General features: G+C 44.4%; 1 protein-coding gene across 1 annotated transcript in view; it reads right to left on the minus strand.

The window, feature by feature from the left end:
• LOC128688252 (meduse) overlaps window positions 1-17,500 on the minus strand; it is a gene marked incomplete in the record, with an annotated part of 782,472 nt that overhangs the window by 615,083 nt on the left and 149,889 nt on the right. Inside the window, 1 exon segment of the mRNA XM_070086555.1 lies at window positions 2,839-6,022. Coding sequence (XP_069942656.1) covers window positions 2,839-6,022 — 3,184 coding nt within the window.

The raw sequence follows: 17,500 nt of genomic DNA on the forward strand, positions 1-17,500 counted from the left end.
GATGAGAAATTTCAATTACTCAGATATGGTAAACATGAGGAAATTAAATCTTCATCAGAGTACAAAACAAATCCTGGCCACAAAATAGAGCGAAACACCAACGTCAAAGACCTGGGAGTGATCATGTCGGAGGATCTCACCTTCAAGGACCATAACATTGTATCAATCGCATCTGCTAGAAAAATGACAGGATGGATAATGAGAACCTTCAAAACTAGGGAGGCCAAGCCCATGATGACACTCTTCAGGTCACTTGTCCTATCTAGGCTGGAATATTGCTGCACACTAACAGCACCTTTCAAGGCAGGTGAAATTGCCGACCTAGAAAATGTACAGAGAACTTTCACGGCGCGCATAACGGAGATAAAACACCTCAATTACTGGGAGCGCTTGAGGTTCCTAAACCTGTATTCCCTGGAACGCAGGAGGGAGAGATACATGATTATATACACCTGGAAAATCCTAGAGGGACTAGTACCGAACTTGCACACGAAAATCACTCACTACGAAAGCAAAAGACTTGGCAGACGATGCACCATCCCCCCAATGAAAAGCAGGGGTGTCACTAGCACGTTAAGAGACCATACAATAAGTGTCAGGGGCCCGAGACTGTTCAACTGCCTCCCAGCACACATAAGGGGGATTACCAACAGACCCCTGGCAGTCTTCAAGCTGGCACTGGACAAGCACCTAAAGTCGGTTCCTGATCAGCCGGGCTGTGGCTCGTACGTTGGTTTGCGTGCAGCCAGCACCAACAGCTTGGTTGATCAGGCTCTGATCCACCAGGAGGCCTGGTCACAGACCGGGCCGCGGGGGCGTTGACCCCCGGAACTCTCTCCAGGTAAACTCCAGGTAAACACTTGGAGAGAGACGTTTCATAATTGTTCCGGTTCAGAAATGGCATATCTTGTCTTATAAATTTGTTGGAACTCTATGAAAAAGTAACAGAGGTGAGACAGGAGAGGATTGGGTGAATTACATTTTCTTAGACTGAAAGAATGCATCTGATATTGTACCCGACAAGAGACTGGAACAGGCAGGAATAACAGGGAGTATACTCAGCACCTGGATCAAAGAGTACTCGAGGGGAAAGACGCAGACAGTGATTGTCCGGGAAGAGATGTCACAATGGGAAAGGGTAACAAGCGGAGTTCAGCAAGGATCGGCATTAGAACCAGTACTATTTCTGGCTTATGTGAATGACATCTCGGATGGGAGCGAGTACGATGTATCTCTGTTTACTTATAATGCAAAACTAATGAGAATAAAAACAAATGAAGACAGGGATCTAGACAAACTGCAAGATTGGTTAGATCAATGGTTGTTTGCATTCAACCCCAGCAAATGCAAGGATATAAAGACTGAGGAAGGGACAAGAAGTCTAGACACCGAGTACAGAGTTAAGGGAGAAAGAGAGGTTGCAGACTTCACTCAAAGAGAGACCTCTGGGTGAGGCATAGTTTCTGGTATATCGCTGGAGGCTCACATCAACCGAATAACTTCAGCAAGCAATGCTCATCCGGTAAATTTAAAATCAACGAAGAGTCATACCGGGTATTTTATACAATAAAAGTACACAGCACTAGAATGAAACCAACACCTGAAACAGCATGTTAAGGTACTGGAAAAAGTGCCGTTATGCAACCAGGCTTGTTCTAGGGGTAAGAGGAATGAGCAGCGAGGAAAAACTAATGTAATCGAACCCAGGGTAGACATGATGACAACATATAAAATTCTCAGTGGAATTGATGGGGTAGACAGGAACAGGCTGTTTGAAAGGCGGAAAGCAAGTACTAGGGAAACGGGTACAGCTGGAAGTTAAAGACACGCATGAGCCACAGGAATGTCAGGAAGTAATTGTTCAGCCTCAGGGCGGTCAGAAAGTGGAATAACCTACACGAAGATGTAGAAGAGGCAAGTTCCAAACAGTTTTAAAAGTACAATAAGACCTACGAGGGTAGGAAGGAATTAATCTGGCAAGCGACAGTTGAAAGGCGGAGCCATGAGCTAATACTCGACCCCTAGAACCACATCCAGGTCGGTACACAAATAGTCATCTGCACTCATGCCTAGTCAACATCTTCATCTAGCATTATATATTAGTGATACCTATTAAACATCTTATTCATATATAGTGCTGTATGTTCTATATCCTCGTGTCCTTAACTTCCTTCTGACTTAACAATGAACATTGTTGTGTATAAAGTGATATTACTGAGCCTTGGAATTCTAAGTGAATTCCATGTCTTTCACGTGATACCTACAGTATAACTGGGTTGGAATAACTTATTAGTACTATTAATCCTAAATAGAGTAAAAAATGCCAAGTCTCCAGGCTACTGTTGACATGACTGTTATAACTACCATAAAAACAAGTAACCAGTCTATTTACATGAATGTTATAACTACCCCAAGAGTCAATAATAAGAGGACTTCTTTTTTCCCACCTTTATATCATTCAGTTTTCCTAGTGGCGCTTTGCATTTTTATTTTTGTACCTATGAACATTTCCTGTTTTGGCTTTATCTTTCCTTTTTGTAGTATAAGTGGTGGCAGCTTCCCAGTTCTTACTTATGTTTTTAATTTGGTATTTTTATTCATGCGATACATTCTCTTTTACTCTGCGATGAGGCAAGGAACAAAAATTCATTCCCGCTAAAAAAAAAGAGATCCTTTACTTGCAGCTCAACACTCAAACATTAGAGAATTCCTTAACTAGCAGCTCAACATTTCAACATTAGAGAACTCCTTATTTAGCACCTGAATACTTAGTCATAATCTACAAGACAACAAGAGGGTGAGTCTCACTCCTCAAGGACAATCTTAAGTTTTCCTTACCTTCAATATGCTGCTGAAGGTTCTCAGCCATTTCAATCGATTCCGTCTCCTCTTCCTTGAGTGTCTTAGTTTCCTTCTTCTGTTCCATTTCCTCTTCTGTTGTGTTTGGATCCTTCTGTTCCGTCTCCTCAAAAGCTCTCATTTCACTTTGTTCCATTTTCTTTTCCTCTGCAATAATAGATTCCTGTTTGTGTTCTGTTAGTTCAGTGCTCAGGAATTTGGCCAAGGTACTGTAGGCCAGATTGATCTCATTTTTCTCTCTCACCATTGGGCTCTCTTCCTCTTCCTGTTCCTCTTCATTCTCCTTCGTGAGGGCACTCTGGAAGTGTGGTTCTGAGGGCATTATGTGCGTCAGGTCTAGTGTTGTGGTCACATGTGGGGCATGAGTCTTCATAAGCAATGCTTCATCAATGTTAATGATCGTAGGAGAGGCTACTAACTCCACCGGGTAAGCCTCTGCTAAGAACACCGGTTCATCAACTAAGATGGGATCTACGACAGGTGTCTGAGGACCCTCGAGAGAAGCTCTGACTTCTTCTGTCTCTATGCAGGCCTCCAGCTTCTTTGGGAAGCCCTGAGTGGATTCTTTTAGTTCCTCATTGTTTCCAGCTGCTTTGTTGGATGAGGAAAAGAGAGCAGCCAGCATTTCGGTATTCTTGGGCGTAATAATGTTCTCTTCAGCAACATTTTCATTCTTTGCAGCGCCCATTGCTATGGCCGGCTCAAGCTGTACAGTTTTCTTGTCACTGTGAGAAGCATCCGGAGGTGAGGCTGGTTCCACAACAACAGTGGGAGCCTTTGTCGTCTTTGAAGAACTCTGCTGTAGAACAGAGGCTTCGAAGTTGCTCTTCTGGCTTTTGACGATTCCTGCTTCTGACTTTCTGGTAGGTTTAATGACAGGTGAATCAGTGGCGTCTTGACTGTTTTCTCCAGGGTTTGTGACTATCTGCGGCCTTACAGGAGAGTTTTTCCTCCTGGATCTAGATGGAGCAACTGGAATATTCTCCTTTCCCTGATCATGCATACTGAAAGTTTTGATCCACGTATCTTTCCTCTTGGCTTTCACAGTCATCTGTTTGATTACGGACCTTCGCTGTTCCTCCAAGTCTCGTACTGAGTCACCAAACTCCAGAAGGGAATGCTCAGGAAGATTCATGCTGTCTTTCTTCTTCTGAAGATCATACGCGTAGCCCTCCATGATGGCTACACCGAGATTCTTGTGAGATGGAGACCTGACATCATTATCCTCCGTTTTAAGTACCAGATCAGATTCAGAGTCTTTTGTTTCCTGGCCTATTTCCCTAGAATTTTGGGAAACAGTAGGTTCTTCATGGATAGTCTCAGGTGTAATCAACAGAGTTGGAGTCTCAGGTGGGTTGACGTCTCCTACAGTTGTAGTGTCGGCGAAAGTACTGGCGATGGACGAGGGTCCTGAGTGGGTGTTGATGACGTTGGCGCTGTAGACGCCATCCATGCCATCGTTGACCTGGAATTGTTTGGGTGGGGCGGCGATGGCAGCGGCGTTCAGCTGAGGCACTATGACGGGGTTACCAGTATAAGGGTCATTATCTCCTTGGGTTTTCGGGTTAGAACTCAGAGAATCCATGCTCGTGGATTTCGTCTCCCAGAAACCGTCCTCAGAAATTTCGATTACTTGATCTGTGTTGCTGTCACTGTTGCCCAAGGAAGAAAGGCTTGGTTCTTTCTTCGGTGAAGTCACACCCACGGGGATACTGTCACCAACGTCGGATTTTTTAAACTCACCCTTGATGCTTGGGAAAACGTCAGAGAGAGATTCACGTCTGCTTACTTTGTTGTAGCTATTAGTGCGCCTGAGGACACCTGTGTGTCTAACGCTCTCACTACGCTTAAGACTCTCCTTCCTCCGGATATCGGAAGGCCGTATGCTCTGTGGGACACTAGGGCATGAATCTTTAAGTTCGATAATCACAGAGTGTCTGATAGCTGGAGTGTCAAATTCCTCACTATCGTCCTCATCAACTTGAATGATCTTAGGCTTCTTTGGTTTGGAATCTGTAACTGACGTCTCGATCACTGGCTTCTTGAATTTCTCAAGGGATGGGAGATTAATATTGACGGCTTCGATCTTTTGTTCTTCATCAAGAGTCAGAGTCTTGGCGCTGTAATTACATCCTATGGCACCTTTCTCCTTCTGAAAAGTAAGTTTCCTCTCTTCCTCTGCTTCGCGGAACACTTCCTCCTCAAGCTGTTGCAAAGCAAGTTCAGGTGGTGGAGGAGGTAATGGATCGTCGTGAACACTCACTTCCTCTTCTCCTGGAGGTGGTGTGGGAGGTAGAGGCCAGTCTTCAACATCATACTCTCCTCCAGATGACCCCAAATCCGAAGTCTCTGAGCCGTCGAGGATAAGAGTTTCTTCACACGTCTCTTTGGACCTAGAGATTAAAAACGGGTTGATAATGGTTTTATCAGTCAATTTGTGAGAACTCACTTCCGAATGCTCATTGGAAAGGTTGGAATCTGGTGGAGAGAGAGACGAAGCAGTGCTGAGAGGGGGTGTTGGATCGCCTGTGTCGACACTCAAGCTCACGAAAGGATTCCAAGCTCGTTTAACTGGTTCACTCTGCCTCGCTGCGAGCTGCGACAAGAAGTCTGGCTTCGGTGGGAGGTCTGGTTTACGTCTTGGAAGAGAATCGTACAAATGCTCCTCTTCCTCGCCCTCACCTCTCCTTGAGTTCCCTACGTTCTCATAAATATGCTCATCTTCTTTTCCGATGTGACCATTCTCATAGTGGTGATCGTGAGAGAGATGGTGGTCAGTGTGAGAGAGCAGACCAGAGGAACATTCACTCAGGGTGAGATACAGTGGGTTGTCCACTGACAATACTTCCTCCTCAAAATCTGTCTGCTCGCTCTTGTCCTCTTTAGAGATGACGTTTAGTTTAGGCTGTATCTCTTCAATCTCCTCGCTCTTAGGCTTTATATCATCAGGATCGAGCTGGAACTTGACGGCGAGGAGTTTTTGGTCCCTGATTCCTTCCTCCTTGTAGCCGAGGTCCTTCACCTGCGAGATGTACTGAGAGACTGCTGAATCGAGCTCTCCCCTGAAGGAAGTGAGGCTGAGAGGGCCGTCTGTGGTGTCGTCAGGCAGAGGAACGCAGCAGCTGCCCACTGTCACCTCAGTCTCCACTCCGCTCACACCACTCTGTCGAGCAAAGAAAATTTATCTTAGTATTGAAATGAGGCACACCACTATTCACCATGTAGACTGGCACTGCCGTCCCACTGATCATGATATAAGTATGATGATCTCTACTCCACAGTAATGTGTTGAAATCACTTCAGCTAGCTTTAACTGTATCATAAATATGTAACTGGTAGCAATAAATATTAATACCAAAATTAGGTGAGTACACACACAAAAGAGGTAGTTAAGAAATCAATATATTCAATTAAAGAGAATTATAAAAAATGAATAAGAGCAAAAAGGGATTATGATGGTAAAGTCGAAAGGGATTCGAAGACTAACCCAAAAGGGTTCTTTCAGGTATACAGAAGTAAGATTAGGGACAAGATAAGCCCACTTAAGAGTAACTCTGGTCAGATCAATGACAGTGATAAGGAAATGTGCGAACTTTTCAATACCTACTTCCTCTCAGTTTTTACTCAGGAAGATACTAATGAAATTCCATAAATAATAAATTATGTAGAACGGGATGATAATAAACTATGCACTATTTGGGTAACTAGTGACATCATCCTCAGACAAACAGAGAAATTAAAACCTAACAAATCCTCAGGCCCTGATGAACTGTTTGCGAGGGTTTTAAAGGAATCTAAAGTGGAACTTAACATACCTATGGCTAATCTTTTCAGTATATCACTACAAACTAGCATAGTGCCAGACAAGTGGAAACCTATTTACAAGGCAGGTGACAGGTCCTTGGCTTCGAACTATAGACCAATAAGCCTTACCTCCATAATGGGAAAATTTATGGAATCAATAACTGCCGAAACAATTCGTAGCCATCTCGAAAGGCATAAATTGATTAATGAATCTCAGCACGGTTTCACAAAGTGGCGGTCCTGTCTCACGAATTTAATAGCTTTCTTCACTAAGGTATTTCAGGAGGTAGATCATGGTATTGAAAATTATATTGTGTATATAGACGTCAGTAAGGCTTTCGATAGAGTTCCACATCAGAGGCTATTGAAGAAACTTAAGGTACACGGAATAGGAGAATTTTTTTCCTTTGTAGAGGCATGGTCGACAAATAGGCAGCAGAGAGTTTTGCATAAATGGGGAGAAATCAGAATGGGAGCACGTCACAAGCGGTGTTCCACAGAGGTCAGTGTTGGGCCCCTTGTTGTTCATAATTTACATAAATTACATAAATGAGGGAAAAAATAGCAACATAAGCAAATTTGCTGATGACACCAAAATAGGCCGTCCAATTCATTCTAATGAGGACATCAGAGCACTCCAGGTTGATTTGAATAGACTGACGCAATGGTCGGAGAAGTGGCAGATACAGTTTAATATAGAAAAATGCAAAGTTCTAAATGTTGGACAGGAAAATAACCATGCCACATATAAACTAAATAATGTAGATCTTAATATTACGGATTGCAAAAAGGATTTAGGAGTTCTGGTTAGCAGTAATCTGCAACCAAGACAACGGTGCATAAGTGTTCGCAATAAAGCTAACAGAATCCTTGGCTTCATATCAAGAAGTATAAATAATAGAAGTCCTCAGGTAGTTCTTCAACTCTATATACCTTTGGTTAGGCCTCATTTAGATTATGCTGCACAGTTTTGGTCACCGTATTACAGAATGGATATAAATGCACTGGAAAACGTACAAAGGAGGATGGCAAAGTTGATCCCATGTATTAGTAATCTTCCCTATGAGGACAGACTGAAGGCCTTGAATCTGCACTGCACTCTCTAGAAAGGCTTAGAATCAGGGGGGATATGCTTGAAGTGTATAAATGGAAAACAGGAATTAATAAAGGGGATATAAATAGCGTGTTAAAATATCTAGCACAGACAGGACACGCAGCAAAGGTTTTAAGTTGGAAAAAATCAGATTCAAGCACTGGTTTGGTAATAGAATTGTGGATGAGTGGAACAAACTCCCGAGTACCGTCACAGAAGCTAAGAAGTTGTGTAGTTTTAAAAATAGGTTGGATAAATACATGAGTGGGTGTGGGTGGGTGTGAGTTGGATCTTACTAGCTTGTGCTACTAGGCCAGATGCCATGCTCCTCCCTTGCGTGAATGTGACTGACATGGCTAGGTTAAGGCACTGGCTTAAGCCGGTGTGAGAACTGGACCTGCCTCGCATGGGCCAGTAGGCCTGCTGCAGTGTTCCTTCTTACTTATGTTCTTATTATGCCGCCCCTCCGCCACACACGTACCAAAACACAAACACATACCATGAAAGATTATAATATATATATTTGCACACTTACTATGGTTTTAATACTTGTTGCTGCGCCCTTTACGCTTAATCACGTCCCTCAGCCGTGTAGGAAGGCTCTTACACAAATTCTTGAGGGTTTGAGGAGGTATATTATTCCATGCCTCATGTAGAGCAGCCTCCATCCGCGGGATGGAACTGATATCCTTGCCCAGTAAACTTCATTTCACTATTGACCAGGTTTTCAATAGGGTTTAGGTCTGAGGAATTGCCTGACCAGTAATTACAGAACCTCTCTTCATAGTCCTTAAGTCAGTGAACTACAGATTTGGCGGTATGGCATGGTGCACCGTCCTGCATAAAAACCGTAGCCCCACACTTGTCAAATGCCTCAGATAAATTGTCACATAATAACTCCAGGTAATTATACTGGTTTTCTTTCTTTCTTTCTTTCGTTGTTGGGTTTATCAGAGCCACTGACAGCATAAGCTGTATCGAGCCCGACTTCTCGATGGTAAGAGGAAGACTTGTTGCCCAAGGGTGGGCGATGAGAGAAAAGGAACAAAAGTTCCTTTGTAAACAGAGACAGAAATTTGAAGTTTACAATTAGATCCGGTGGACCCCCTTGCCAAGCCCCAACAGAGAGAGACGCCCACACTCCCACCTGAGTTCAGTAACCGGCTTCCCACCAAAGACCGATAAAGAATTTTCCGCAGAGCGGAAAAAATGGAGCTGGCTAAAAGTAAGCCGATGGGCAAGTGCCCGGTGGGCAAAATAAAAGAGGACAAGCGTCCCAGAGAGAACGAGGGAAATTTGTCACTGATACTCAGGCGAGAGAGAGACGTCCACACCCAACGAAGGCTAGCGCAGCATTATACTGGTTAATATATTGGTTTTTGGGAAGCACAATGAGTTCACCAACACTTTAAGCACTGAAACACCCCCAAACCATGAGTAAGTCTGGGTGTTGGTTGTCCCACAGGTGTAGCGTGGGTCTAGTGGGTCACTACCTCTGGGCAGGTACACGTCCCCACACGGTTACATGTGACGGTGAAGGTTGCTTCGTCACTACAAAGTACTTCAGACCACTGTTGAGGATTTCAGTGAAGATATTTCTTTGCATAATCCAGCCTACGTTTCTTCTGTGGCCTGCAGAAGATCGGTTTCTTAACCTGGCCGTGACTACTGTAGCCCAGTTCTGACACACGTCTGTTAACAGTTCTTACAGACACCTGTGAGAGATATGGGTTCTTTTCTTTCAATTCTCTAGCAGTTATCTTAGGTGTATTCTCTAACTGCTTCTTTAACACAGTTAAGGTACGAACAAATGTCTTCTTCGAGGGGCCAGGCCGAGGTTTGGCAGACGGTAACTCGACACTGCCACCAGCCTTGAAACGCTGCACCCAGTTCCTCACTGAACACTCACCCACACCAACATTCTCCACTATTTCTTTCGTCTGGTGGCCAGCTTTGTGAAGCCCTATGATTTGAGCTATAGTTTCAGGCGTTAACCCTTAAACTGTCCAAGCTGATCTACGTTCACATGCGTAGTACTCCAAGAGTTGATCTACGTTTTTTTTTTTTCATATTTTCAAATATAACAAAAAAAAACGTAGATCAAAGTTTTTTTACACGTTTTCAAATGTAAAAAAAAAAATCTACTTTTTTTACATACTTTCAAATATTGAAAAAACGTAGATCTACGTTTGGACAGTTTAAGGGTTAATGACTTCCTTTTACCCATAATCAAACATGTATAGTCCCAAAACCAAAGGGAACACCGGACAAAAGATGGGGCGGATGAGAGGCAAAAGCGCAACACTTCCTCTCACCACGGCAGCCATGTGAGCACTGAGGAGTCACTGTGGAGTGTGGAGGCAGGCCGTGACGCCATGCTAACAGATGCTACCCGGAATAATGCACTGATGAAAAAAGACCACTCTGTATGGTAGGCCTTTGATTTTCGTCACGGCATTATGCCGGAGCGCTCACCCGCCATAATGCCGTGAGTAGCACTGTGTGCGTGTGCGTGTGTGTGTGTGTGTGTGTGTGTGTGTGTGTGTGTGTGTGTGTGTGTGTGTTTATATATATATATATATATATATATATATATATATATATATATATATATATATATATATATATATATACACACATTTATATAAAATCTTTTCTTTCAGACAGTGTTGGTCAAACAAGCCAAGCTGCCTAAAACTAAAACTTTTCGAAAATCACCACAGAATAAAAAAAACATATTTTTGCACTAAAAGTAACTCAGCAACCTCACCTAACCTTATGACAATTAACCTAATATAATTTAGCATAATCCAACCAAGCCTATGTCAGGCCAACCTAAATTTAGTATTATTAAACAACGATAACATAAATAAATTTCGTGATGTTAAGACTAGTTTTCACTGAGTTGTTGCAACAAACAACATACACTAGTTTCGTCTGGCAAGACGAGTGTTGCTTTGTAAGCCAAGTCCACAAGTTGTGTCTAAAAAGTGTGACACACTAAGAGGTTGACTATGGAGGGAGTGAGGGAGGGGGGGTAGGGATTGAGGGTAGGGATGGAGGTGGGGGCCGGGTTATGGGTGGGGTGGTGGCCGAAGGTGAGAATGTAGGACACAAACATGCTCATCTCCCTCTCTCCTTCCCCAACACAACATTGCATCTTCACCACCCCACCTCCACTGTTTTACCAGCGCCACCTCTATCTCCACCGCCACCACTAATACCGTCACTGCCACCTCACCAACTATCCACCACAAATACCTTCATTGCCACCACCATCATCAGCTCACCACCGCCATCACCAGTTCACCACCACCATCATCATCTCACCACCACCATCACAATCTAACCACTACCATCACCACCTTACCACAATCATCAACTAACGACCTCACCACCACAACACATGAATGATGCACAGGTTTCATCACTTCTACCTGGCTAGTTACCTAGCCTACCTACTCACATTGTTTACACTCGTAGTGTTGTAAACAACAGTGTTGTGACTTACTCACGGTTCCCACTTCTGATCACTCGTGTTCTAAACACCATCAATATTAATCGTCTTCAGACATAAAGAGAGACGTAAACCACAGCACCGTATCATCCTTTGCAGACGATACTAGGATTTGCATGAGAGTGTCATCCATTAAGGACACTGCAAATCTCCAAGAAGATATAAACTAAGTTTTCCAATGGGCAACGGAGAACAATATGATGTTCAATGAAGACAAATTCCAATTACTCCGTTATGGAAAACTGGAGGAAATAATAACTAGAACTGAGTATACTACAAACTCTAATCACACAATAGAGTGGCAAAGTAATGTGAAGGACCTGAGAGTGGTAATATCTGAGGATCTCATCTTCAAGGATCATAACAGTGCGAAGAAAATGATAGGATTGGTAATGAGAACATTCAAGACAAGAGATGCCAAACCAATGAAAATCCTTTTTGGTTTAGAAAGACACGTAAGCAAACACTATAACATATTTATTAGAAAACGTTTCGGTCCTGGGACCTTGATCACTTCTAACATACAGAGGTAGAAAGACATTATATATATAGGCGGAGAGTGAGGTGTGACGCACGTGACCTGAGGAATGTCATAAGAACATAAGAATGGAGGAACACTGCAGAAGGCCTACTGGCCCATGCGAGGCAGGTCCTTATCAAAACAACCTCTACCTATGATGAGGACGGGTAGACGATGAAATCATGTGACTCCTGTGTTGTTGGGTTGGTGCTGCTTAAGTATCATGTATGCCAATGTTTTTGAAATTTTGTAGTTTCCAGTGTTGCGTTCTATAGTGTCGGTGACGGCGATTAGTGAGGCTTCTAGGCACCGTCGGCGTCTGAGGTCTGGTTCGGTGAGAACGAGTTGTGCCTCATTCCAGTTCATCAAATGCCCCGTGGAGTCTCTGTGGAGGACACATGCGTACCTTACATCGTCTCTGTTAGAGGCATTTCGATGCTCATTCAGGCGGACTGCAAGATCTCTGCCTGTCTCGCCTACATATTTCTTGGGACAGAACCTACAGGGGATAGTGTAGACGCCTGCTGTAGAAGTTAAGAGGTGTGGGGCTGCGTTTCGTAGTGAGGTCTTTGATAGATGATGTGTTTATGGTAGAAACGTTGATGTTACTCATAGCAAGTGCCCTGCGAGTATTCGTGGCAACATTGCCACATGGGAGTACTATGAACTGTTTAGGGGGCTGTTCCATGGGCGGTTTGTTGAGGATAGCTTGTGCCTTGAGTCTGCAATCTCGGATGAAGAAAGATGGGAACTGAAGACGTGTAAAGGCTTGTGTTATGTAAGTGCATTCTTCTTCTAGAAAACAAGGGCTGTCTCCAGGTTTTCCATGAAGAGGTTGGCAAGCACAGCACTGAGCGGGCTGCCCATTGCCATCCCAAAGCATTGTTTGTAACAGTTGTCCTGATACTTGAAGAAGTTGAAATTAACACAAAGTTCCACTAGATTGATGAAATCTAGAAGAGGTAAAGGGAGGTCGTGGTTTTCAGTGAGCCTCTGTCTCAGAATGTTGATTGCAGCGTCAGTAGGAACGTTGGTAAAGAGGGCTGTGACATCGAAGGAAGCCATGCTTTTTTTTTTTTTTTTTTTGTTAATTTTTGTTAATTGTGTTAATTTCAACTTCTTCAAGTATCAGGACAACTGTTACAAACAATGCTTTGGGATGGCAATGGGCAGCCCGCTCAGTGCTGTGCTTGCCAACCTCTTCATGGAAAACCTGGAGACAGAGAAATTCAGCACCCTCATTCCCAACACCGTTACCTGGCTAAGATACGTTGATGATATATTGGTTTTCTATCCGAGACGTCTCAATATCCAGGCCCTTCTCAACAAGATCAATGCAGTTGAACCATCAATAAAGTTTACACTTGAACTCGAAAATGATGGCAAACTTCCTTTCCTCGACGTTCTACTGTGCAGATCTCCCGACAGTGACAAACTTCTCTTCAAAGTGTATAGAAAACCTACCAACAAGGACGATCTTATACACTTTTATTCACACCAAGACTCCCGCACTAAGAGAGGAGTCCTCATTGGCTTCTTCTTGAGAGCTCTTCGCATCTCCAGCCCTTGTTTTCTAGAAGAAGAATGCACTTACATAACACAAGCCTTTACACGTCTTCAGTTCCCATCTTTCTTCATCCGAGATTGCAGACTCAAGGCACAAGCTATCCTCAACAAACCGCCCATGGAACAGCCCCCTAAACAGTTCATAGTACTCCCATGTGGCGATGTTGCCACGAATACTCGCAGGGCACTTGCTATGAGTAACATCAACGTTTCTACCATAAACACATCATCTATCAAAGACCTCACTACGAAACGCAGCCCCACACCTCTAACTTCTACAGCAGGCGTCTACACTATCCCCTGTGGGTTCTGTCCCAAGAAATATGTAGGCGAGACAGGCAGAGATCTTGCAGTCCGCCTGAATGAGCATCGAAATGCCTCTAACAGAGACGATGTAAGGTACGCATGTGTCCTCCACAGAGACTCCACGGGGCATTTGATGAACTGGAATGAGGCACAACTCGTTCTCACCGAACCAGACCTCAGACGCCGACGGTGCCTAGAAGCCTCACTAATCGCCGTCACCGACACTATAGAACGCAACACTGGAAACTACAAAATTTCAAAAACATTGGCATACATGATACTTAAGCAGCACCAACCCAACAACACAGGAGTCACATGATTTCATCGTCTACCCGTCCTCATCATAGGTAGAGGTTGTTTTGATAAGGACCTGCCTCGCATGGGCCAGTAGGCCTTCTGCAGTGTTCCTCCATTCTTATATTCTTATGACATTCCTCAGGTCACGTGCGTCACACCTCACTCTCCGCCTATATATATAATGTCTTTCTACCTCTGTATGTTAGAAGTGATCAAGGTCCCAGGACCGAAACGTTTTCTAATAAATATGTTATAGTATTTGCTTACGTGTCTTTCTAAACCAACTTGTCGGTATTTATTACCAAGGTTTATACCAAAATCCTTTTTAAATCACTTGTTCTCTCTAGGCTGGAATACTGCTGGACACTAGCAGCTCGATTCAAGGCAGGAGAAATCGCAGATATAGAGAATGTACAGAGATCCTTTCCTGCACATATCAGTTCGATCAAACACCTTAACTACTGGGAATGCTTGGAAGCGCTTGACTTGTACTCATTGGAGCGCAGGCGAGAGAAATACATCATAATCTACACCTGGAAAATCCTAGAGGGACTGGTCCCTAATATGCACACAGAAATCACTCCCTATGAAAGCAAAAGTCTTGGCAGGCGATGCAACATACGCCCAATGAAAAGCAGGGGCACCATTAGTACACTAAGTGAAAACACAGTAAGTGTCCGGGGCCCAAGACTGTTCAACAGCCTCCCACCAGCCATAAGGGAAATTACCAATAGACGCCTGCCTGCCTTCAAGAGGAAGCTGGACAGATACCTAAAATCAGTGCCGGATCAGCCGGGCTGTGGTTCGTATGCTGGAATATGTGCGACCAGCAGTAACAGCCTAGTTGATCAGGCCCTGATCCATATGGGGGCTTGGTCGTGGACCGGGCCGCGGGGGCATTGATCCCCGGAATACCCTCCTGGTAGACTCCTGATAGGTAGACTTATTTGTGGTTGCAAGGGTCAAGTTACAGCTCCTGGCCCCGTGTGTGTGTGTGTGTGTACTCACCTAATTGTGGTTGCAGAGGTCGAGACTCAGCTCCTGGCCCCGCCTCTTCACTGAGTGCTACTAGGTCCTCTCCCTGCTGCATGAGTTTTATCATTCCTCATCTTAAAGCTATGTATGGTTCCTGCCTCCACTACCTCACTTGCTAGGCTATTCCACTTCCTGACTACTATGTGACTGAAGAAATACTTCGTAACATCCCTCTGACTCATCTGGGTCTTCAACTTCCAATTGTGACCTCTTGTTTCTGTGTCTCCTCCCTGGAACATCCTGTCTCTGTCCACCTTGTCTATTCCACGAAGTATTTTGTATGTTGTTATTATGTCTCTCCTAACCCTCCTGTCCTCCACTGTCGTCAGGCCGATTTCCCTTAACCTTTCTTCGTAGGACATTCCCTTTAGCTCTGGAACTAACGTTGTCGCAAACCTTTGCATTTTCTCTAATTTCTTGATGTACTTGATCAAGTGTGGGTTCCAAACAGGTGCTGCATACTCCAATATGGGCCTGACGTACACGGTGTACAGTGTCTTGAACGACTCCTTACTAAGGTATGGGAACGCTATTCTCAGGTTTGCCAGGCGCCCATATGCTGCAGCAGTTATCTGGTTGATGTGTGCTTCCGGAGACGTGCTCGGTGTTATACTCACCCCAAGATCTTTCTCCTTGAGCGAGGTTTGCAGTCCTTGGCCACCTAGCCTATACTCCGTCTGTGGTTTTCTTTGCCCTTCCCCGATCTTCATGACTTTGCACATGGCAGGGTTGAATTCGAGAAGCCAGTTGCTGGACCAGGTGTCCAGCCTTTCCAGGTCTGTTTGAAGTCCTACCTGATCCTTATCTGATTTAATTCTCCCCATTAGCTTCACATCATCTGCGAATAGGAACACTTCTGAGTCTAACCCTTCCATCATGTCATTCACATATACCAAAAATAGCACTGGTCCTAGGACCGACCCCTGTGGGACTCCGCTCGTCACAGGTGCCCACTGTCATACCTCATCACGTACCATGACTTGCTGTTGCCTCCCTGTCAGGCATTCTCTGATCCACTGCAGCGCCCTTCCTGTTATACACGCCTGATCCTCTAGCTTCTGCACCAATCTCCTGTGAGGAACTGTGTCGAAGGCCTTCTTGCAGTCCAATCAACCCACCCCTCTCTCTCGTGTCTTACTTCTATTACTTTATCATAAAACTCCAGTAGGTTTGTGACACAGGATTTGCCTTCCATAAATCCGTGCTGGTTGGCGTTTATACTCTTGCTCCGGCCCAGGTGCTCCACCACTCTCCTCCTGATAATCTTCTCCATTACTTTGCATACTATACACGTCAGTGACACTGGTCTATAGTTTAGTGCCTCTTTTCTGTCTCATTTTTTAAATATGGGTGCTACATTTACCGTTTTCCATACCTCAGGTAGTTGTGCAAGAAAGGTATAAAATACCGACAATATGAAAGTTAAGACACATGTGCAACATCTGGATATCTTTATTGTAGACGTTTCGCCATCCAGTGGCTTTATCAATACAGATTCTAGGACATAATAGGAAGACAGTAGAACTATATACAAAAGATGAGGTAATCAGTCCCTCGGCCTTGGAGTTAGTGTTCACAGCATCGTGGTGGAGGAGAGTCTGGAGCAAAGGCAAGAAGACTGGCGCTTTTATAGGCGTCAGTGGAAGGGACGGGCAGCAGACGAGGGCAGTCACTGGTAGGCGGGATTCCCCAGTGGAAGTAGGTCCTTCCCAAAGAGATGGGTTAGTTGCAGCAGCCGTGAAGAAGGTCTTGTAGATGTCCTCTGAACCAAGATTCCATGATGTTGCAGTGTCTGACAAGTTGTGCAAGAAAGGTATAAAATACCGACAATATGAAAGTTAAGACACATGTGCAACATCTGGATATCTTTATTGTAGACGTTTCGCCATCCAGTGGCTTTATCAATACAGATTCTAGGACATAATAGGAAGACAGTAGAACTATATACAAAAGATGAGGTAATCAGTCCCTCGGCCTTGGAGTTAGTGTTCACAGCATCGTGGTGGAGGAGAGTCTGGAGCAAAGGCAAGAAGACTGGCGCTTTTATAGGCGTCAGTGGAAGGGACGGGCAGCAGACGAGGGCAGTCACTGGTAGGCGGGATTCCCCAGTGGAAGTAGGTCCTTCCCAAAGAGATGGGTTAGTTGCAGCAGCCGTGAAGAAGGTCTTGTAGATGTCCTCTGAACCAAGATTCCATGATGTTGCAGTGTCTGACAAGTTGTGCAAGAAAGGTATAAAATACCGACAATATGAAAGTTAAGACACATGTGCAACATCTGGATATCTTTATTGTAGACGTTTCGCCATCCAGTGGCTTTATCAATACAGATTCTAGGACATAATAGGAAGACAGTAGAACTATATACAAAAGATGAGGTAATCAGTCCCTCGGCCTTGGAGTTAGTGTTCACAGCATCGTGGTGGAGGAGAGTCTGGAGCAAAGGCAAGAAGACTGGCGCTTTTATAGGCGTCAGTGGAAGGGACGGGCAGCAGACGAGGGCAGTC

Source organism: Cherax quadricarinatus, chromosome 19 (assembly GCF_038502225.1).
Source record: "Cherax quadricarinatus isolate ZL_2023a chromosome 19, ASM3850222v1, whole genome shotgun sequence".
Classification (NCBI taxonomy): domain Eukaryota; kingdom Metazoa; phylum Arthropoda; class Malacostraca; order Decapoda; family Parastacidae; genus Cherax; species Cherax quadricarinatus.